This window comes from Onychostoma macrolepis, chromosome 05 (genome assembly GCF_012432095.1).
Source record: "Onychostoma macrolepis isolate SWU-2019 chromosome 05, ASM1243209v1, whole genome shotgun sequence".
Taxonomy (NCBI): domain Eukaryota; kingdom Metazoa; phylum Chordata; class Actinopteri; order Cypriniformes; family Cyprinidae; genus Onychostoma; species Onychostoma macrolepis.
The window spans coordinates 4,298,297-4,320,183 of NC_081159.1; the positions used below are offsets into that span (position 1 = coordinate 4,298,297).

Below are 21,887 nucleotides of genomic sequence, written 5' to 3' on the forward strand. Positions count from 1 at the left end.
GATAATAGGAGATGAATGGAGGGTAGCCAGACTCTGCTGGCTGACCATGGGGGAGTAATTAGCCATCGTGATTGTAGCGATGTTTACACACCACAGATGGAAATGTCAACACTGGCATTTCTCATCATTGCAGATATGGGACACAATTATCAACTGTGCGCAGTTCTGTGGGGTTTTAAGACGTCTCTTAATTTTGTCTCTAATCTACGTGTGGCTTTAAAAGCATGCTGTTCGTCACTCGGACGCTTTTACATCATTATGTTGCAGAGTAAAGTGCTCGACAGTGGGAGTGGAAGGGATCGTGTATATATCCAGGTTTCATTTCGTTCGCACTGTGACAGTGTGATTAGAAACCATTAGGGCTGGAGGTATGATTACATTTTTAATGAGCGTTTGAGATCAGGGTCGGGGGTGACCGCCTGCTCCCTGTGCCATTTCCTGAGACCGAATGAGTCGTGGGGCTTGTTTGTTGCACTGAATATTGCTTTGGAAACGTATTTGGCTGGAATATAATTTTCTTCCTCATGCCGTCTCTCTGACTCTGCATGTTCACGTTCATTTTACTTTGGGATAAAGCTGCTTTCATTTTCCTTGCATACTGATTTGTCATCTCACTCTCACAGTAAAATGACTGGATTGAGAATCAGTTGGAATAAAAATAATTGAGGCCTGCTTTGCATCCAGGCCATCATGCATCTAAAGTGAGCTGTAGCCACAGATCATTCTGTAGAAGGTAAATCAAAACAGAAAAGAAAGTTAAAGAAAATGAGCATAAAGGAAAAGTTCAGCTGGAGCTGAGAAATATGGCCAAAAAAAAAATTTCCTCTCCTGAGTGAAAGATGTATAAAGCAGATATTTAATTGTGGTTATTTGTTTTTTTTGGTCAGAACATGACAAACACTTCCCAAGCAGGGGAACATTTCAGAAATCTGGGGTACAAGAAAAAGCCTTTTCAGTCTGTTTTCCTTAACAAAATATCTTAAGAGAAAATAATTTCTTAGTTTCTGCATGTTCTAATCAATGGGTGACAATGTTTAAATACTTTACTTTGATAGCACGATGCAGATGTAAATTTTAGTTCATTAACAAAAACAGTAACATCTGTAAAAGCTGAAACGACCTATAGTGTAAAATCTACGGATAAAATTTAAATATTGTAACTGTTTGAGTTAGGACTCTACTTTTATTCAAATTAACCAAATACAGCATCACACAGATAATGATAAACGGGTAAAACCATGTTTAGCATTTAGTATTAATACAAATGCACAAATGCTGTAGCTTATTTAACTATTACTCCTTTAATACAGTTAACACGTTTACACTAATAATATAATAAAATTTCATATGTAAATCCCACATTTCTGCCACAATACCAAGAGGCAGTGTTACTACTGTAAATCCATGGAAATTGCTTTCTAATGGGATTGATCATGGCACAGGGAAAAATATATTGTGATATTAATCGTTATCATTTTACATCACCCAGCCCGAAGTTTGGCCAGAAATTACAATTCTGTCATCACTTACTTGTACTTGACTTTCCAAACCCTATTTTCTTTCTTTCTTTCCCTGTTTCTAGGTTGCACTTTTTGAAAGTAGTCTGCACAACACTTCTGAAGCTGTACAATAGCTTTATGAGAGGAACTGACTCATATTTAAGTTGTTATTCGCTGAAGAGCTCCCCTTAATTTTTAAATGTAATTATTATTTACTCTTGAATTTGCAGTTTCCACAAAAATATTAAGTAGCACAACTGTTTTCAACATTGATATTAGTAAGAAATGTTTCTTGAGCACCAAATGAGCATATTAGAATGATTTCTGAAGGATCATGTGGCACTGAAGACTGGAGTAATGATGCTGAAAATTCAGCTTTGATCACAGGAATAAATGACACTACAATATATTAAAATAGAAAACATTATTTAGAAATTTTGCTAGTATTTCCCAGTATTACTGTATTTTTGCAGTTCAAAAGATTCATTCTTGATGCGATCAGTCACTAGACATGAAAACCTGTGATATTAAATGCAAATGTGACCCTGGACCACAAAACCAGTCTTAAGTCGCTGGGGTATATTTGTAGCAATAGCCAAAAATGCAGTGTATGGGTCAAAATTATTACTTAATTTTTGATTAGTAATATGCATTGCTAAGAACTTCATTTGGACAACTTTAAAGGTGATTTTCTCAATATTTAGATTTTTTTGCAACCTCAGATTCCAGATTTTCAAATAGTTGTATCTCGGCCAAATATTGTCCTAACAAACCATACATCAATGGAAAGCTTATTTATTCAGCTTTCAGATGATGTATAAATCTCAATTGTCGCTTATGACTGGTTTTGTGGTCCAGGGTCACAAATCATCATTATACCCGGTACATTATGTCTTGAGACATCTTGTTTAAAGAGATTTGAAGGGACACTTTTCAGTGAATAACAACTTTAAATTTGTTTGTTTCATAAGCAAAGCTATTGTATTGTCACTTTAATGAAGCATTTTGTCCTTTTTGATAAATTGAGGCAACTTCTTTTAGTAGAAACAGTCCTAATAAGAGTTCTTAATGACATGATGGTGAATTAAAATAAGATTCTGTTATTGTAAATGAACTAAAGATCCTCTCATTAGTTAGTGTGTCTTTAGAAACATGTTAAAGACCTTTTGAACCTGTTTGATGGTCCGTGCGTCCACTGCTCATTCATTTCACCCGCTCATTTTTATCTGTGTTCTCTCTTCGGCATGAATCCATTTAGGCTGGTCAAAGAGGAGCGATGAATACAGCATCAGATGAAAGCTGCTGCTGTGTTTGTATGGATGTGCATCTCTCTGAATCGTTAAAGAGATTTTAACCCGACCTGTAGACTGGTTTATCTCTCGGGCATTTCAGTCTGACTAGGACACGAATAATGGACCAGAGGAGAAGATAAACAAGTGACACTCTGATGCTGGCAGAGCAGGAGATTGTAGAGATTATACACACAGCAGAGGAGAGGAAGTGCCATAAAGTGCTGGAGTCAGATGAGAAAGACTAAATATCGAGACTGTCAGCTAAAGAGAACAAAAAGTGACACACTGGACAGATGAAACGACAGAAAAGGACAGGATGAGGAAAGAGGCAAAGAGATAAAACAGCTGATGTTGTTCCAGAGCCCTGCCCAGCTCTCAATGAGCACAAGTGCTCCATCAGTGAGGGTTTCCATGGCTACGCAGGCTTTCCCCAGACCCCATCCTAGCAGATTCACAAGATTAGTCCTGAGAGAGCTTCAGTATCAGCTCTGCAGGCACTGCCACGTAGTGCAGTGTGTCTCAGTCCACGACGCATTTGTGTTCCATCTCACTGTCTTTGGGTGTTTTAGTTCGATTACATTTAGTCATTTAGCAGATGCTTTTATCCAAAGCAACTTACAAAAGAGGACAATAAGCAATCAAAACCAACAAAAGAGCAATGATATGTAAGTGCTGTGATAAGTCTCGGTTAGCCTAACGCAGTACATGTAGCATAGATTTTAGAGGGTGTTAAGTGTTAGTCAAGAATAGAAAGAAAAAAGAATAGAGAATGCTAGTGTTAGAGGGTCATATTTTTTTATAATAAATAAAAAGAAAACAAGTAGATAGAATAGAAATAGAATAGAGAGTACTAGAGTTAGAGGGTCAAATTTACATGTTTTCAATTATGTATTAAAGTGTTTTCTAGATTTTTAGAATTCTAGATGTTTATATTTTGACTGGTCAGCTGTAGAATTACAGCTTAATTGTATAATTGACACTTCATGTACAATTTTCATGCATGGCTCTTCACATAATGAAATAATGGATGCTTAGATTACTATTTCTTGTCTGTTAGTTTATGTGTTTAAACGTAGACAAATACAAGAGTTATAATGTACAATCAGCCGGTCTTTATCACAAAATAAACCAGTTTAGGGTCCTACAGGAACCCTCCATTTCACATCTGGGTCTCAGGGATTGTTTTTGCAGTAATGGCCAGCTGACTGTACATTATCCCTTACTAATAATACAGTATGCTTGAATATGTACACAATCCGTTTAAAGATGTTTATGAAAGCAGTCTCATATGTTCACCAAAGCTGAATTTTTTTTTGTCAAAGATACTATAATATTTTGAAATATAATTTGCAATATAAAAATGTTTTATTTTAATTTATGTAATTTATTCCTGTGATGGCAAAGATGCAAAGATTTCTCCAGCCATTGCTTCAGTCTTCAGTGTCCCATGATTGTTTAGAAATCATTGTAATATGTTGATTTAGTGCTCAAGAAATATTTTTTATTATCAATGTAGAAAAAGTTGTACTGCTTAATATTTCTGTGCAAATCATGATACATTTTTGGGGGATTTGGATTTCTCTGAATTCTTTGATGAATAGAAAGTTCGAAAGAACAGCATTTATTTAAAATAGTCACTTTTTGTAACATTATAAATGTTTTTCCTGTCATTTTTGATCCATTTAATACATCCTTGGCTGAGTATAAGTGTTAATTCCTTAAAAGAAATCTTACTGACCTCAAACACAGCACCGTTTTCACTTTTTTGCAGTCATGTCCCGATTTTTGTTTCTCAGATACACAAAAAGCCTTTCATGCTCTGGTATAACATGCTCTTTCTTCTTTATGGAAAATGGTCCATTTATGTCCCATTGTTTATTTTGTCTGTGTGTAGCTGCTGTTGAAGCCTGTGTGCTTCATGGGTTGAAGCGGAGAGCTGCCGGTTTCCTACGAAGCAACAAGATAGCTGCGCTCTTCACCAAAGTGGGCAAAAGCTTCCCTCCAGCTGAAGAGCTGTGCAGAAAAGCCCAGGAGCTGGAACTGGTCTTTGAGAGCAAGTGAGAACAGACTTTGTGATCTCGTCCAATACAACATACAACTCAGACTTGTTAAAAAATACAATACAGCAATAGAGCAAACCTGCAATGTATTTGCTTTCTGCAGCTCATAAATTCCACCAACATGTGTCCACAGGCAAACTGCCAGTAAATACTATTATTGAAAGAGTAATACCCAGTGGACAAAAGTTCATTTAAATGTATAAGTATCTACATGGGAATTGATTTTGACAGTTTAAAAATGTTTTATTGACCTTTCAGACGAAGTCAGTCTCTCTCATACAGCGAAAGCACCCGTAAGATGCCCAAAGTCCCAAACTTCTCACCTCAAGCCGTCAGACATGTGTGGATCCACACTGCACTCATTGAGAAAGTGCTAGACAAGATTGTGCTGTACCTGGTGGAAAACAGCAGGTGAGAGAGGTGGGATAGAGATATAAAGAGAAAGCAAGCCTGACCCGTTTCTTTCAGGTACAATCAAACTCGCCAGCTTGCATAATGTTAAATTAAAGTGACTTTTAATGTTGTTTCAGTAAGTTTTATGAGAAGGAGGCTATCCTAATGGACCCTGTGGACGGCCCTATCCTCGCCTCTTTGTTAGGTAGGCATGCTTTTTAATCATCATTCTCATTCGTAATGCAATCTGGTGATATGTGCTGTTTTAAAACCTAGTGAAGTCAATGATCAGCTCATTTTTTTTCTGAAGCTCGATGGAAAAATAAAGCTGGTGAACAAGAGAAATGTTTTACACTGAAAAGCATAGTATTAGTAAAAAAAAAAATAGATTAGTATATTATGTTATTTTAAATTATCCACTTGTTAAGTTTATTATTTTACCCAGTATCTGTGTTCTACATATTGTTATGCTTCTTAGAGTTTCAGGCCATTAGCTTAGCAACATGATAACATCAAATTCTATTGAAATCAGTTGCGAGTCTTCCACGCAGAACACTAATTATGTGGAACGTCTCAAAGCATTCACTAATGAAGAGGATGCTGCAGCTGCCTATTTATGGAGGCAGCTCACTAGGTTTTGGACGGAGCTATTTTGTGTCATATTGTTTCTTTTGTATTCGTGGCATATTGCAGATAATGTGTGTTCAACTTTATTTCTTCTTCAGTGGGCCCCTGTGCATTGGAGTACACTAAAATGAAGACGGCAGATCATTTCTGGACGGATCCTTCAGCTGACGAGTTGGTGCAAAGGCATCGTATTCACAGTGGCCATTGCCGACAAGACTCTCCTACAAAGAGACCTGCCCTCTGTGTGAGTGACTTGTGATTGTATAAATGAGTTTAACACAGTTTTTGTGAGTTTAAAACCCATAAGAACCCACAGTGACGCGAGTGTCACAAACACTTGTGATTATCTGAAAAGGTCTTTTTAAAGCATTATCCCTCACTTTCAATAAGTGACATATAATGAACATCCAGGTTCAGTCATGTGACAATGTGTGCATTTTTGTTGCCATGGCAACATTTCCAAAATGGTGTCCTGTCTGGTTAGCATATGTTGCAGTATCAGCAATTTTTAAAATGCTTGTTTTTGTTACTAAAGGTATGTTTCAACCCATGCAACAATTCTAATGTTTTAGTAACATATCCTACCTGATTTTAATACATTTCTTGAACAAACTGATATAAAACAAGTTACAAAGATATTGTGGTGACACACGTCACATCGGGCTCTTAACCTTATAAAAGTAGTTGGAATTTTGATGTGACGTATTTGTCACATTAAGAAAAATGGTAATGAGCTGCTCAATTAATTTAGCTGATTCAATTATTTTAGTGTTATATATATATATATATATATATATATATTCTGCTGCTCATTTCAAAGCATATTTTAACAAATCTACGTGCATGTTTAACATGTTTACCTCCGGTGTGAGGTAGCTATTTATTTTTATTCAGTTTGCACATTTTCGAGATGTGAAAATAAAACAATCAAAAAATCTGAAAACGGTTTTTGTTTTATCTTCCCAGAAAAGTAATCATTTTGATATGTTGTGGAAAAGCAAATAAACAGGAAAAAAACCTGTTATTTAGCAAAAAAAAAAAAAGATTAAAAAAAATTTCAATTGAGAAATAAACGCCCAATGTGACATATGTGTAACATTACAGATCTTTCACAAGGAGGGGTTGTATTTTAAAAACAACTGCAGAAACATGTTATAAGTGGTCCATTTGGTCTGTTTTATATGCCCCATAATTTTCCTATAAGGAGAAATTGGTCCGGGTTCTTATGGGTTAAATACTTTATCTTATCCCAGTTGAACGTGCAACTGTAAGTAAATGTGCAGTTCTGTTTAGTGCTGATATTGCATAAATTTCATCACAATTATGTGTAGGGTGATATATTGATCTTAGCGTTCTGGGTTATGGCACTTTACGCAATATTTAAGATGGTACGTTCTTAAAAAAAGGTCAAGATTAAGAGCTAATTTTATAGATACATTGATATTCTCAGTCTGTTCGCACTTTTAGCAAAATTGAAAGCTCTTGTGCATTTGAACGAGATGGAAGTGCCATTTCAAACTGAAAGTTCAGGCCATTTGAAATTCACTTGATGTTTTCAACCTTGCCTCAAGGAAATGTCAGGGGTCAAAAGCAGTTTATATTCAGTCAATTGCGTGTCACATTGAAGTCATAATATGCACCAGTATTTTAAACATCTTGTGTAAGCTGGTTATCAGTTTTAGATGTTTTCTTACACAACAGACTGTATAAGATAGCTATGGAAAAGGCAAAATAAGTGACATTTCAATATTTCAGAGCAAGACCATTTAGTTTGTGTATTTTCTCTTGTTTGGTGAGGTTCTAACCTTTGAAATCAGTGCAGTTCACTTCATCACAGGCTTCTGAAGAGGGTTGTGGTCCATAAGAGTCATGCTGTGGTCTGTGTGTTTGAGTGTAGCCGCTGTTTCTGAGGAGAGTATGAACCTCCACTCAAGAGATATGTTTCACATCATTACCCAGCTCCATTACCAAACGCAGCCGTCAGATTCCTGACTGATCACCCTCTCTGGCCATCGCCAACACCCACACAACAGCAGGACACACAGCGCTTGTTTTTCGTCTCTGATAGATCTGACTGCACTCTACTCCGGGCTTGTTTTCTGATGTATTTGTATTACAAAAATCTGCTAGTGAGTTGTAAAAGCCCAGTTTTTGGTGCCGAGTGCCTTTTTGATATATGAAAGAGGAGACGTATGTATACATCTAGTTACTCACCAGCGGCCACACATTTATCCACCTTGGACAGATAGATGTAGTGGCGTATTATTAGGAAAACAAGATGAATAGCTCCTATAACACTTTGTTTGCTAGGGTTTATCACTTTAATTGTGTATGTTGTCTGGTTACATTAGTTGCTGATGTAATGTTTTGGAAGAAACATATTAGGTTAGTGATTGCCCTCAGTTCTTAATAATGTGTGCATGTGTATGTTCAGATTCAGAAAAGACACTCCAGTAGTAGTATGGATGAAAGGCCATCTCCCTCCCCCTCCGCCAGAGACTATGTGGAGTCTCTCCATCAGAATTCCAGAGCGACCCTCCTGTTCGGCAAGAACAACGTACTGGTGCAGCCGGTAAATAATGCATTAAACAGCTGTCAATTAGGGATTATTTCTGACTGCATATTTTCTGTAAAGATTAAATTATTGTTTGCTTTATTGTAATTACATAGAAAATATATAATAAAAGTGCAAAAAAGTATGAGCAGAATTTATTATTGATTATAGATTTGTAGTTGCTTCATAACGTGGGCTTCTGTTGTGGTGCTTTCAGAGGGATGATATGGAAGCAATCCCAGGGTACCTCTCTCTACACCAGACGGCTGACTGCATGACTCTGAAATGGACGCCAAATCAGCTAATGAACGGCTCCATGGGAGATCTCGACTATGAGAAGAGGTGGGACTCAGAATAAACAGAATAAACCCTTTTGAAAGTGGAAATAGCGTTGGTTTGTTCTTTTAATACAATGTAACGTACGGATGACATATAACGGATGAGTATAACAGTATATGATAAGATCGTTCTACCATAATACAGGAATGCACACTTGACATTAACTTTAAATCTGTTGTCAAGAAAAGAGAATTCATATTTAAAAATCTTTAAACCTGCAGATTTCCACCAAAATTAAAGCTCTGTGGGTTAAGGTATGACATTTGAAAGCAAAGTAGTGTATTTATTGGTTTGTTCAATGTTTACAATATAATATTGTATAATGTTGTTGTTGTTTTTTTTAACTATATAGATTGACATTTTTCCCTTTATCATAATGCTAAAATCAACTGTAAATGCATACTTTAAAGCTGATTTAAAAATATTCTTTATTTCCTTTTTTTTTTTTTTTACTTCATGCAGAAATTAATACAATACATGATATATTTTCTCTTAAATTCTCTTGAATCACTGGAATGTATTTATATTATTTTATATTGGTTTATGTCATTCATAGTTATGTTGTTCACAAGCCACTCAAAGTCTCACCTGTTTTCCTGCAGTGTTTACTGGGACTACGCCATGACAATCCGCCTGGAGGAGATTGTGTACTTGCACTGTCATCAGCAGGGTAGGTGACATTGTGCCAGGTTGAAAAACATCCAACTGGCACCTAAATGACACACATCCTGCAGTTTCTTTCTTGTCCATAATTCTGACGGATCAGTTTGAATAATTCACATATAACAGGAGAGGGCAATCTTCCCAAAATATCATATCACAATATAATCTTCCAATCAATCTTCCCTATTTTGAGATGCACTTATGAGAATATCCAGGCTGGAACAAGCCTATGACTTAAAACAGTATTGCATTAAACAATCAAATTCGGTCAAGTGCAGTTAGTGATTTTCTGTCTTTTGTTGTTTGATTAAGGTTAATGACAGACAGCAGTAGGCTGCGGTTTCTTATAGACGGAATGCACAAATCTAATATACCGAACATGCACCTAACTTCTTTCCCAATTGTTTATGTTCACTTACGACATAACTGGTTGTCTTTATTTAAATACTCACCCAGGCAGGTATTTTGACATTTTAGTGTATATTTGACCATGTATGTGCGCACTTGAAACCCCAAGTATACTTTGTTTGTTCGTGTTGTTCGCACCTGGGGAACAGTCTCTTTCGCAGTTAATGCACTTTTATTAACTATTTTTAAATTTAAAGCATGTTCCAGAGTAGACTGCATTTAACGACACGCACACATTACATGATTGGACTGATTTGGACGTTAAGTTTAGGAGATGCGAAAGCGCTTATAGGAACGGAACGTTGTGCGGCACAAATTGAAACAAACTAAAATTTGATTCTTCACGTTGAGTTGTATTTTTAAATACGTCACCACGCATGAAAGACACGTGATACGGACGCGTGATATAATTTGACCAGCCACAGTCATCTAATAGGCAGTCATTGCTGTAGTTTTAACATTTATTACGAGGACATAAAAAGATTGGTCACGATATAAAGTCATCACATTGCCCACCCTAACAAATAGTATAACCGTAATGTGACAGTAAAAAATTCTCCAACATTCATAGACCCTACAGAGATTCTGAAGGCTAAAAACATATCTAACGTTAATCAATATCTAGTCCCTTTCGGTGAAGTAAATCCACTTGGGTGTACTCAAATATTCAGCCAATATCTTCAATTGTACTTGCCCTTTTCATATTCATCCAAGCACAAGACCAGCGGACCGATGAGAGAGAGCAGAATTAATCAGAACATAATTGCTTCTGTATAGAGATGAGAATTTAAAGTGAGGTTTTACTCAGATTATGAAGCAATGTAATTCTGCTAATAAAGGCAATGAATGATTCCTTATTGTACAGGCTGTGTCATGGCTTCAATATTAATAATATCATAATGATTCAGATATTAGATACAGTTAAGAGAGAATATGTTTAGCATGGTACAGAAGAGTTCACTATGTACAAAAAATCCAAGTATTTAACCTAGTAATATGTGATTGTGAGAGACCGTGTCCTTTAAACGTCAATGAACATATCACATTATTTCACGTTAATTCCATTGTGTATGTATTTTTGTCTGCAGTGGACTGTGGGGGAACAGTGGTTCTGGTTAGTCAGGATGGGATTCAAAGGCCTCCGCTTCGTTTTCCCCGTGGTGGTCACCTCCTGCAGTTCCTCTCTTGTCTGGAAAATGGCCTGCTGCCTCACGGCCAGTTAGACCCGCCGCTTTGGTCCCAGAGAGGAAAGGTAAGAAAGTGATCGGTACAAAATTTAATGTTTCTGTACTCCTCCTTCCAATATGCACACTTATTCTAATTTCAGAATATGTAAAGTGTGTACAGACTGACAATTGTTTGTTCTTCCATTAGGATTATAACTTTTCAGCATTTGTGGAACAGTAACACTTTAAGATGCTGAGTGAAAAACATTGCCATTATTTATTAGTATCCTCTGTTTTAGTCTAAGGCTGATGATACATGGGCAACTTTGTGAGCAATTTTGCCAGGCAACTTTTTTTGAGCAGTGTTGCTTGGGCACGTTTCCATTGGAATGGGTAACAAATTTCTATCTGGATATTTTAGATCGATCGTGAGCCCTGTTTCACCTGGTTGCCTATTGACTGCAACATTTCCCAAAGTTGCCCATCAGCATTGCTCAAAAAGCTTCCCAGTGTATCATCAACCTAAGACAACTCTGTTTGGTATGAACCTTAAATCACAGTGTTTTTTACTTTTTACAATTACTTCATACATAACACTCAGTACAGTACAGAGGCAATAAGAGTTTCTCTTATGAAAGAAATCAATACTTTTATTCAGCAAGGATGCCTTAAACTAAACAAAAGTAACGGTAAAGACATTTATTGCAAAACATTTATTTTTTTCTATTAAATATTTTTTAGTTTTTTATTGATCAAAGAATCCATAATGTTTCACAGTTTCCACTAAAATATTAAGTTGCACAACAAGTGTTTTCAATATTCATAACAATAAGAAATGTTTCTTGAGCCCCAAATCAGCATGTTAGAATGATTTATATAAATAACATTTATTTATATAATAACAGGAATAAATAACATTTTAAAACCAATGAAAGTAGAAAACATTCTAATGATATTTCTCAATATTACTTGTTTTACTGTATTTTCAATCATATAAATGTAGCCTTGGTTGAGTATAAGAGACTTCTTTAAAAACAAACGCCCTGCTTCACTGTTTGAGCTACAGATTCAAGATGCTATGCAGATTTTTACCGTATTATTTAGATTACCGTATTATTAACGATCTCTCACTGTGCTGTAATTTGTATGTCTTGGTTGATTAATCTGTGAATTGCAATTCATTTTGTGTGTAACAAATAAATTCTAAAAGGAAAAAATAACTTGTTCTAGACTGCACATTGCTCATCATCCGCAGTCATGTAACTGATTCTTCACTTTTCTTTTTCCAGGGTAAGATATTTCCTAAGCTAAAGAAGAGATGTCCACAGGGATCCTCAGACTCTGTCTCAGACAAAGAAGAGGAAGAAGCAACAGATTATGTCTTCCGCATTGTTTTCCCAAACAGCCAGTCAGAATTTGGTAAGAGACTGAATCATGGTGTCAAACAAGCTCTCGAGTAAATGTTTCTCGATTATGGGAAGGCTATTATTCATATCAGCTTTTAGAAGTGAATAATAGGAAAAAGGGCCTCTTGTATCCATCTAAGAATTTTTGTGGTTTTTATCCATTTATATGTACCATCCGTCATGTTTTGACTCATTACAGTGACTTTTACCCACTCCTCCCATCTCTCACTGGGTACTATCCTCCTGGCCCGATCTCTCTCCCTGAACTCGAGAGGGCCGTTGCCTCCTAAACGCCAGACGCTGGTGATGCCAAAGCGGCACTGCAGCTCCCCGGGAGAGTCCCCATCCTCCCCTGAGCTCAGCTGTAATTCTCCCTGTCACCGCTCATTTATGTGTTCATGTATCTGTCTGATGCGCCAACTTCTTGCTGGTTTATGCTTGCTTTTATGGCCTCTACGTCTGCAAGCGATCACTTAGTCGCAAGTGTGAGTTTTCTGTTTCGTTCAGGAGTCCTCCTCCAGTGAAATTTAGTGACCCTTGGTTAATTGTGGGATAATGCTTGAGTGTTTTCCGGGAGACTTGAAATTTATGTTTAATATATAATGACCATATGTGTTTGTAACCGTAATAGTGGCTTTTAAATCTGAACTGGAATGTGATCCTGTTAATTTTGAGTGTCACGGCAGCCATTATTACTTCATTAAATCCATGCAGACTGATATTATTGCAATATTTTCTTTTCTTTTTTTTTTTAAAGCTGGGTGTAATAGTGGGTTCTTGTTGCTCTGCTTTTGGCTACATAAGTTCCTTTTTGTATCCAGATGTTCAATGCATAATCAGATTTCGCTTTGTGTGTTTGTCTGTTAGTGGCACCGGATTTGATAGATCAGGGAGTAAACATGTGGCATCCAACACCAAGGAAATCATCTTGCTCTTCCTGCTCACAGAGTAGTTTCTCTGATGGAGCACCGCCCAATGGATGCAATCATGAAAGGTACAGCGACAGAATGAAAAATTGTATAATCCATTTTGATTAATTAAAGTAGAATTGAAAAGAAACCTGTGTGAGGTAAAAAGTAGAATTTACATTTATTTTGGGTCGAAATGTAAACTTTATAACAACAACTACTACTACTGCAATGACATTATTATTATTATTATTATTATTATTGTATTTTTTTACATTTTAAATTCACCCAAAAATCACAATTGGGCATTACTTCATACTCAAGTAACACCTTGTTTATATGTAAAACCTATAGATTTTCTGTACAAAAGTAAATATAAATGTATAAATATAAAATAAATCTAAATTAAATAACTGTTAAATATATATATTTAAGGGGGAAAAAATATGATCTTATTTGCAGGGCCCCTCTGAAGTTGCTGTGTGACAACATGAAGAACCAAATCATCTCTCGGGCTTTCTATGGATGTTTGTATCCATTACTCATAAATTTATAGTCTCACAACAGCATCTTTTTCCATTAAAGGTGACCTTCACATTCTCTCTTATGTAATCAATCACACATATTTTTCCTTCTCAGGGCTTGCGTACTGCCGTCACCTGTCCACGGTACGCACTCACCTGTCTGGCCTTGTCAATCACAGTATTGTGGAACCAGATGTGCCTAGCGACGCCTATGGAGGCCTCACGACAGAAGTGTGGCAGAAGTTTCTTCAAGACTGCAGTGTAAGCAAGCAAGCATACTCACTCTCACACACACACACACACACACACACACACACAAACTTGCCTGGGGTCCAAAACAGACATGTTTAAATGAGCGTCTTCGCCAGACACTCATTAATATTCGTTTGTCCCTAATCGCAGTTCTCTCATTCTCATCACATAAACAATATGTTTGGATGACTAATGCTGAGAGCCTGAGTGCTAGAGTGGCGGCACTAAAGGGTGCAAATCAATGTAAAATCTATACAGAAGTACACTTATGGCTGTGATCGTTAGTGTGCTATACTGGCAGATTAATGTATGCTCTAAACAGTCAAACAAATGTGTGTATATATATATATATTTTTTTTTTTTTTTTTTTTTTTTTTTTTATTGGTTTGACTGATAAACATAGTAAAGTAGTGGAAAAATATAAATGAATTCAAATACCATTTGTACCATTTTGTGCTTGGAAGTCAGTTTACCCATTTTGGAGTCTGTGTGTACCTGCTCTTTTGCAGACCTATGAAGAGAAGGAGTTACTGCGGCTAGTTTATTTCGGTGGAGTTGAACCTTCTTTGCGAAAGGAGGTCTGGCCTTTCCTGCTGGGCCATTACCAATTTGGGATGTCTGAGGCTGAGAGAAAAGAGGTTAGTGTATTTTTTTTGGTTAAAACCATCCTCCCAAACAGTTTTAAGGTGCAGTCATGTTTACATTGGTAGGGAAAATCCCTATGCAGATTTCGCTGTGTTTTTCATGCCGCAACTTTTCGCTGCAGAAATAATGTGACCATGACTTCAGTCTTTATTCTTTATATGATTTCCTGTTATTGCCCTGGAATAGGCAAATGTGTCATCCAGCCAGTTGATTTCCTTACCTCTGATAAATGCAACAAACATTTAGTCAACCTCTTTCCAAAGCAAGATTAATTGGATTTCAGATGGTTTGGGAATCAAAGCACTTGTTCCATTGTGAGTGGATTTCATTGTAAGATCTTTACATGTTTCCTTCTCTTATACTCTGAACCTGCAGGTGGATGAGCAGATGCGAGCGTGCTACGAGCAGACAATGAGTGAATGGCTGGGGTGTGAGGCCATTGTTAGGCAGAGAGAAAAAGAACAGCATGCTGTGGCGTTAGCCAAGTGTTCGTCTGGGGCGAGCATAGACAGCACCACACAGAGAATAATGCACCGTGACTCCACCATCAGTAATGAGGTGAGCGTCTCAGAGTGACCTTCTAAGACCAAAATGCATTGTTGGCAGGCACTGAAGACTTTCAGTTCAAACTGAAATGTTTGCTTTTGATTTTATGTAGTATTTATTTAGGGATTTGTTGTGTTTGTCATTCAGTCCTCGCAGAGCTGTAGTTCAGGCAGGCAAAGAGATTCCAGGCTGCAGAGCGACTCTAGCAGCAGTACTCAAGTAAGCTTCAGACGGATGTTGTGGCCATTACATGAATATTTGTACAAGTTGACATTTCCTTAACTTCATTTTATTTTATTTTAAATTGCATGTGATTACAAATGGTGCCCCCCTTGACTGATGTTCCTCATTCTTTCCTGGTAGTTATTCACTTCCCAAAACCCCTTCCCCTGGAGTAGCTTTCTTCCGTTTGGTTTGTTTTTCCAGGTGTTTGAGTCTATTGAAGAGGTCGACCAGATCGAGTCCGAGCCCAAGAGTGAAGATGCCAAACAGGTTTCCAAAATCTCAAATGGAACACCCCAAAATGGCACCAGTTCTCCAGACTCCGGTCTACCCTCTTCCAGAAACTTCTCCGTTACTTCTGGTCAGTCGGACTCCTTGAGCACAGAGGACAGTGGGATACATGACCCAAGCCTTAAAGCTCAACCACAGCTAGCAGTATCAAAGGAGAGGTTTTCGAGTTCATCTGGAGAGGAAGGAAAGGTGACTGAGGAAGGTGAGACCAAATCGATTGAGAAACTAGGCATGAGAGAATATAGTAGAATTGAGGGTAACAAAGTGTTGTCTTTGGATGCAGTCATGACAATATCAGAGAGAAGCAAGAAGGCCACAGAGAGCCTTTCCGATAAAAGGTCAGAGGTTGAAACTGAGGGATTGAAAATGGCTCGAGATGCCTTTGAGGCTCCTGCAGCAGCTCGCAGCCACATGACCAAAATGGAAGTGGGTGAATCTCCAGAGAGGACTTTGACGTCAGAAAATGAAGCACTGACAGAGCGCACTGAGTCAGAAATTCCCAAAGTGACAGAGGTCGAGAAATCGACTCCTCCAGAGCAGAAGATGAATGAGAATCGGGTTAGTGTGGACTCTGAAAGGTCCCACATGGGAATTAAAGATATTAGAGCAATCCGAGAGGAACCTTTGGTAACTAAAGATCATAAGGTATCAGATGCACTTGAGCGGAAGGTTGTAGCTGACACACTGGTGTCTGTTTCAAAGGACAACGATACAGAGAAAGAAACCAATGAAATAAGCAAAGAGAAAGACTCCAAGACATGCATGGATGACGGCAACGATGTTAGTGACACACAAAGAGCTTTAAAACCAAGTGATGAGAGAGAGAACAAGACTATGAAGACCAGTGATTTACCCAGTGGAGCTGGAACAGCAGTAAAGAGGAAAGCAACCTTAGTTCTCCCAAAAACCACTGGTGCAGAGCAAAGAGAAGGGAAGGATGATTCAAGGAGAAGCACACATAAAGAAATCCAGAGGAATGCTCCAGTAATTGAGGAGACTGTGGTCCCGCTGGTGCATGAAGCTTTTAGCACAAGAGAGATGGGTGAAGCCCAAGATGAAACCGAGTCAGACGAGTCTCCGTCTGCAATTGAAATGGAAGAGATTCCTACAGCTAAAGTGTCCATGGTTTGGGACAGGAAGAGTTCACCCAAAAGCAAGGCTAATGAGCAGGCCGCTGTACCTGTATTGGAGCTCAGGCTGGAGGAAGTTCATAGAAAGACCAGCTCTGAAGGAATGGACTCTGAGGAGCCAGAGATGGAGAGTCTTTGCCCACAGCTGGATTCACTGGCTGTAAACACTGAGAAGAATGAAGCTACCTCTCCAGTTTCCTCTATAGGCACCACTTATTCTGTAAGCATGTGTTTCAGAGAGGTATTTTTATATAATAACATAGTTAACTGTGTTATCTGTATAAATCTGTTCACCATTGTAATTGCAGCAAGAGCTTTTGGACCTTTACACTCTAAATCTGCATCGCATTGATAAAGACGTTCAACGCTGTGACCGAAATTATTGGTATTTTACTCCTGCTAACTTGGAAAAATTGCGCAACATCATGTGCAGGTAATAAAATCATTCCTTTATTGACCTTCACTATTTGCTCTGCTTTTAGTTTTGTTTTTGATCAAAAATACAGTAATATTGTGAAATATTATTACAATTTAAAATAACTTGTAATTTATTGTAATTAACGTGTAATTTATTCCTGTGATGCAAAGCTGAATTTTCAGAATCATTAGTCCAGTTTTCAATGTCACATGATCCTTCGGAAAGTATGCTGATTTGGTGTTCAAGAAATACTTATTTTTATTATCGATGTTTGTGGAAATTAATTTTTTAAGGATTACTTTATGAATAAAAAGTTCAGTAGAATAGAAATAGAATGTTTTAAATAGAAGTCTATTACTTTACTATTAGATTTTTTTTTTGTTTTTCAAAAAATCTTACTGACCCCAAACGTTTGAATGGTAGTGTATATGTTGGCTGATATGGAATATTTAATTGCACATGCTAATTCACTGTATCTTACATTTTAGATTACCTTTGTTGTCATTTAATGCTCACAAGTTAAACTTTGCTAACCTTTATAATTTAATGAATGATCAAATGTAATCCTTAGCAGATGTAAAAATTAATATGCATTTTTGTTCCGTATAATATGTTGTGACACCTAAAATTGTTGAAAAACAATTCATTTTAGTTTTCAGTGTTTTTTTTTATTTTTAATGAAGGCAGAATAGAATTTTAACATTTTATGAAAAGAATAGTAGTTTTAGTATAGGTGCATCCCTATTTCTAAATAATCAGATATATGTGACCCTGGACCACAAAACCAGTCTTAAGTGTCAATTTTTCGAAATATCGATACATCATCTGAAAGCTGAATAAATAAGCTTTCCATTGGTGTATGGTTTGTTATGATCGGACAATATTTGGCCGTGATACAACTATTTGAAGATCTGGAATCTGAGGGTGCAAAAAACTAAATATTGAGAAAATCGCCTTTAAAGTTGTCCAAATGATGTTCTTAGCAATGCATATTACTAATCAAAAATTAAGTTTTGATACATTTACAGTAAGAAATTTACAAAATATCTTCATGGAACATGATCTTTACTTAATATCCTAATGATTTTTGGCATAACATTTTTTTTATAATTTTGACCCATACAATGTATTTTTGGCTATTGCTACAAATATACCCCAGCGACTTAAGACTGGTTTTGTGGTCCAGGGTCACATATGATTTTCACCTGGCAGACTTGCATTAAGTCATATCTTGGGGCCAGACTATTATAGAGACTTGGAAGTGAGCTCTTTGACTGCAACTGCATGTCAAAGCACATTAAACCCCTCAGAACACCTGGTGTTGTTATCCCTGATCAACGCATATAATGACGTGTCCATTTCTGCAGTTATATCTGGCAGCACCTGGAAATTGGATATGTCCAGGGCATGTGTGACCTGCTCGCTCCCTTGCTAGTTATTCTAGATGATGGTGAGTCTGTCTCTGTGTAAACTGCTGTTCTTCATCTGTTTTTGAGTTCATGCCACTGTTTAAAAAAATGAAATAACAAGTATGTTTAGCTTTTCTCATCTGTTTTTATTGAATCTTTCAGAGGCCATGGCTTTCAGTTGTTTCACTGAGCTAATGAAAAGGATGAATCAAAATTTTCCTCACGGAGGTGCGATGGACACACACTTTGCCAATATGAGATCTCTCATCCAGGTCAAACGTCTGCTCTAGACATTTTTCTCTCATGTTTGTTCGAAAAGCGGCCTTTAAATGTAAAATGTGGATGTGACTGATCTGTTCACTTTTCACTGTGTATAATTAGATTCTAGATGCAGAGCTGTTTGAGCTAATGCATCAGAACGGAGACTACACCCACTTCTACTTCTGCTATCGCTGGTTTCTTCTTGACTTTAAAAGAGGTAATAATATCTTTCAATTAAAACGAATAATGATGCTGCCTAGCATGCAATGCGTTTACAAGTGACACTTGAGAAGAAATGTCTTCTGTTAGTTCTTATCTGCAATGAAATGAAGCCATATTTTGCTTTTATATCTCCTAATTAGCAATTGCATTGCTTTTTGTCAATTGTGACTTAGTCATTTAAAACCTATTATATGATATTCGGTTAAGCACAAAGCTTTACTCACATTAATGGCCACATGCTTTATGAGAGATATATTTAATTTCATTAAAGCCCTGTTGTATTAAAAACTAGAATATGAGCTTGTGTCCAGGGCCGAGTTTATAAAGCAATTCAGAAATGACAGCTCCCCCTGCTGTCCATGCAGAATGTTTAAGTCATGACTGAAACATGATTTTCTCCAGTGATGCTTTGGCTCTCTTATTTATTTAAATTTGAACAATTGGCCTAATAAAAAAGGCACCATCGCTTTATTTGCCTAACATACATTTTTCAATTCCTCAGAGTTGGTGTATGATGATGTGTTTGCTGTTTGGGAGGTCATCTGGGCCGCTAAGTGTGTCTCCTCCAGCCATTTTGTGCTCTTCATTGCGCTTGCATTGGTGGAGATATACAGAGACATCATTCTAGAAAACAATATGGATTTCACAGACATCATCAAGTTTTTCAATGGTGATTATATATTCATTATTCACCCTGGTATGGTAACATAAATCTCAATGTCATAAACCTCTATTAAAAAAATGAATTTGAAGACATCAGCAACAAGCATATAAGGTAGCTATATAACCTGCCCTTCACGAGCATTTCAAATCTAAAGAAAAGAGGATTGTGTAACCAAAATCCACCACCATAGTTAATATTAACAGCAGAGTACAAACGATTGTTTATTTTAGATTTAGTTCTTGCTAAATATGAAGATGCATTTATTCAAATGACCTGACTATCATCTTTGTTTTTCAGAAATGGCTGAGCATCACAATATCAAGCAAATTCTGACTCTGGCTCGAGATCTGGTGTGCAAAGTGCAGACGCTTATAGAGAACAAGTAACTCTGAAACCTCTCACCTCTGTTGTTTATCATGTTCACAGTGTAACCCATCAGCCCTTGCTACAAAACAACAGAGAACATTTGGCCAAAGCTTAATGAGCTTCAAGCATATAGTAACATTTCAAATGCCAAACTTCTTGATCTACCTAGAATCAGTCAGTGTGCAATTTTTAATAGAGTCATCTGGCTCTTTAATCAGGTTTTACTGAACATCATAGTACATACAATTTTATAAGCAGTTGCTGCTAATGAATGGTCATTCACTGTTTGACTAAGTCTAAAATGCAGTCAGGATTACCAGTCACTAGTGACTCATAGGCTCTGTTCCAAAACCTAGTGAGCTGCCTTGCTGCCTACTGCCTACATAAACTGAAACTGAACATCAGAAGTGACTGATTTGTTTCCAATTTGATTCCAGAAGGATTTGGTGTTAGTATGTATTTAAGCTAATATAATGACACTCATACAGTACATAGCACACACACACATTCTGGGTAGAATAGTCCGTTTAAATCAGATTTCAACAAGTATTTATAAACATTTTCTTCATTCATGTGATGCTGTCTTAGAATTACTTAAGAAAGCAGCATTATGTTGCAGAAGTGTGCCTATGATGCCTTAAAATGCTGCCTATGTGGGCAGCTCACTAGGTTTTGAAACAGAGCAATCGTTCAGGAGTTCAGGTCAGGTGCATTTTATTGCTGAGAGGCGCTCACACTAGATTTCATGCTCCATTCACATATGTACACTGCTGTTCAAATGTTTGGGATTAGTCTGATTTTTTATTTTTTTTTATTTTTACATTTTTGGAAGTCTCTAATTCACACCAAGGCAGCATTTATTTGATCAAAAATACAGTAATAACAGTACTGTAAAAACAATATTAAATAACTGTTCTCTATTTGAATTTACTTTAAAATGTAATTTATTCCTGTGATGGCAAAGCTGAATTTTCAGCATTATTACTCAGTCTTTCAGTCTTCAGTGCAACATTATAAATGTATTTACTGTCAATTTTGATGATTTGATTAAATTATTCCTTTGTGAATAATATTAATTTCTTTAAAAAAAAAAAAATTGACTTAAAGGGATAGTTCACCCAAAAATGAAAATTCTGTCATCATTTACTCACCCTCAAGTAGTTCCAAACCTGTATGAATTTCTTTGTTCTGCCGATCACAAAGGAAGATATTCTGAAGAAAGTTTGTAACTAGGATGTTTTGGGGCACCATTGACTTCCATAGTATGAAAAAAAAAAAACACTATGGAAGTCAATGGTGCCCCAGAACTGCTCTGTTTCCCACATTCTTCAGAATATCTTCCTTTGTGTTCAGCAAAACAAAGAAATTCATACAGGTTTGGAACTACTTGAGGGTGAGTAAATGATGACAGAATTTTCATTTTTGGGTGAACTATCCCTTTAAACGTACTTTTGAACTGAAGTGTGTTCATAGAATTTCCATCATGTACTGTATACAAACTTAAATTAAAAAGACGTTTGATTTGTAATGCCATGGGAAACTGTAGTTAATTTGTGTAGTATATAGTATATTTAAACATTTTATTTATAATTTATTCAAAACAGAAGCCAGAGTTGTTACAG

The 21,887-nt window shown here is 36.8% G+C and overlaps 1 protein-coding gene across 3 annotated transcripts in view; it reads left to right on the plus strand.

Moving 5' to 3' along the window:
• sgsm1a (small G protein signaling modulator 1a) overlaps nucleotides 1–21,407 on the plus strand; it is a 41,682-nt gene extending 20,275 nt beyond the window's left edge. The window contains exons 4-27 of one of the 3 annotated variants that reach the window (XM_058777499.1): nucleotides 4,686–4,848; nucleotides 5,110–5,262; nucleotides 5,382–5,449; nucleotides 5,970–6,115; nucleotides 8,306–8,443; nucleotides 8,643–8,767; nucleotides 8,986–9,018; nucleotides 9,367–9,434; nucleotides 10,924–11,087; nucleotides 12,291–12,420; nucleotides 13,275–13,401; nucleotides 13,778–13,842; nucleotides 13,955–14,100; nucleotides 14,601–14,729; nucleotides 15,112–15,294; nucleotides 15,430–15,501; nucleotides 15,709–15,997; nucleotides 16,079–17,145; nucleotides 17,234–17,358; nucleotides 18,711–18,793; nucleotides 18,915–19,024; nucleotides 19,134–19,230; nucleotides 19,738–19,905; nucleotides 20,197–21,407. In XM_058777499.1, the coding sequence (XP_058633482.1) occupies nucleotides 4,686–4,848; nucleotides 5,110–5,262; nucleotides 5,382–5,449; nucleotides 5,970–6,115; nucleotides 8,306–8,443; nucleotides 8,643–8,767; nucleotides 8,986–9,018; nucleotides 9,367–9,434; nucleotides 10,924–11,087; nucleotides 12,291–12,420; nucleotides 13,275–13,401; nucleotides 13,778–13,842; nucleotides 13,955–14,100; nucleotides 14,601–14,729; nucleotides 15,112–15,294; nucleotides 15,430–15,501; nucleotides 15,709–15,997; nucleotides 16,079–17,145; nucleotides 17,234–17,358; nucleotides 18,711–18,793; nucleotides 18,915–19,024; nucleotides 19,134–19,230; nucleotides 19,738–19,905; nucleotides 20,197–20,285 (3,938 nt within the window). In that variant the 3' untranslated portion in view covers nucleotides 20,286–21,407. Of the gene's footprint in view, nucleotides 1–4,685; nucleotides 4,849–5,109; nucleotides 5,263–5,381; nucleotides 5,450–5,969; nucleotides 6,116–8,305; nucleotides 8,444–8,642; nucleotides 8,768–8,985; nucleotides 9,019–9,366; nucleotides 9,435–10,923; nucleotides 11,088–12,290; nucleotides 12,421–13,274; nucleotides 13,402–13,777; nucleotides 13,843–13,954; nucleotides 14,101–14,600; nucleotides 14,730–15,111; nucleotides 15,295–15,429; nucleotides 15,502–15,708; nucleotides 17,146–17,233; nucleotides 17,359–18,710; nucleotides 18,794–18,914; nucleotides 19,025–19,133; nucleotides 19,231–19,737; nucleotides 19,906–20,196 lie in introns of all 3 variants that reach the window. The other 2 variants (XM_058777497.1, XM_058777498.1) reach the window with 2 other exon arrangements.
• The last annotated feature ends 480 nt before the right edge of the window (nucleotides 21,408–21,887 follow it).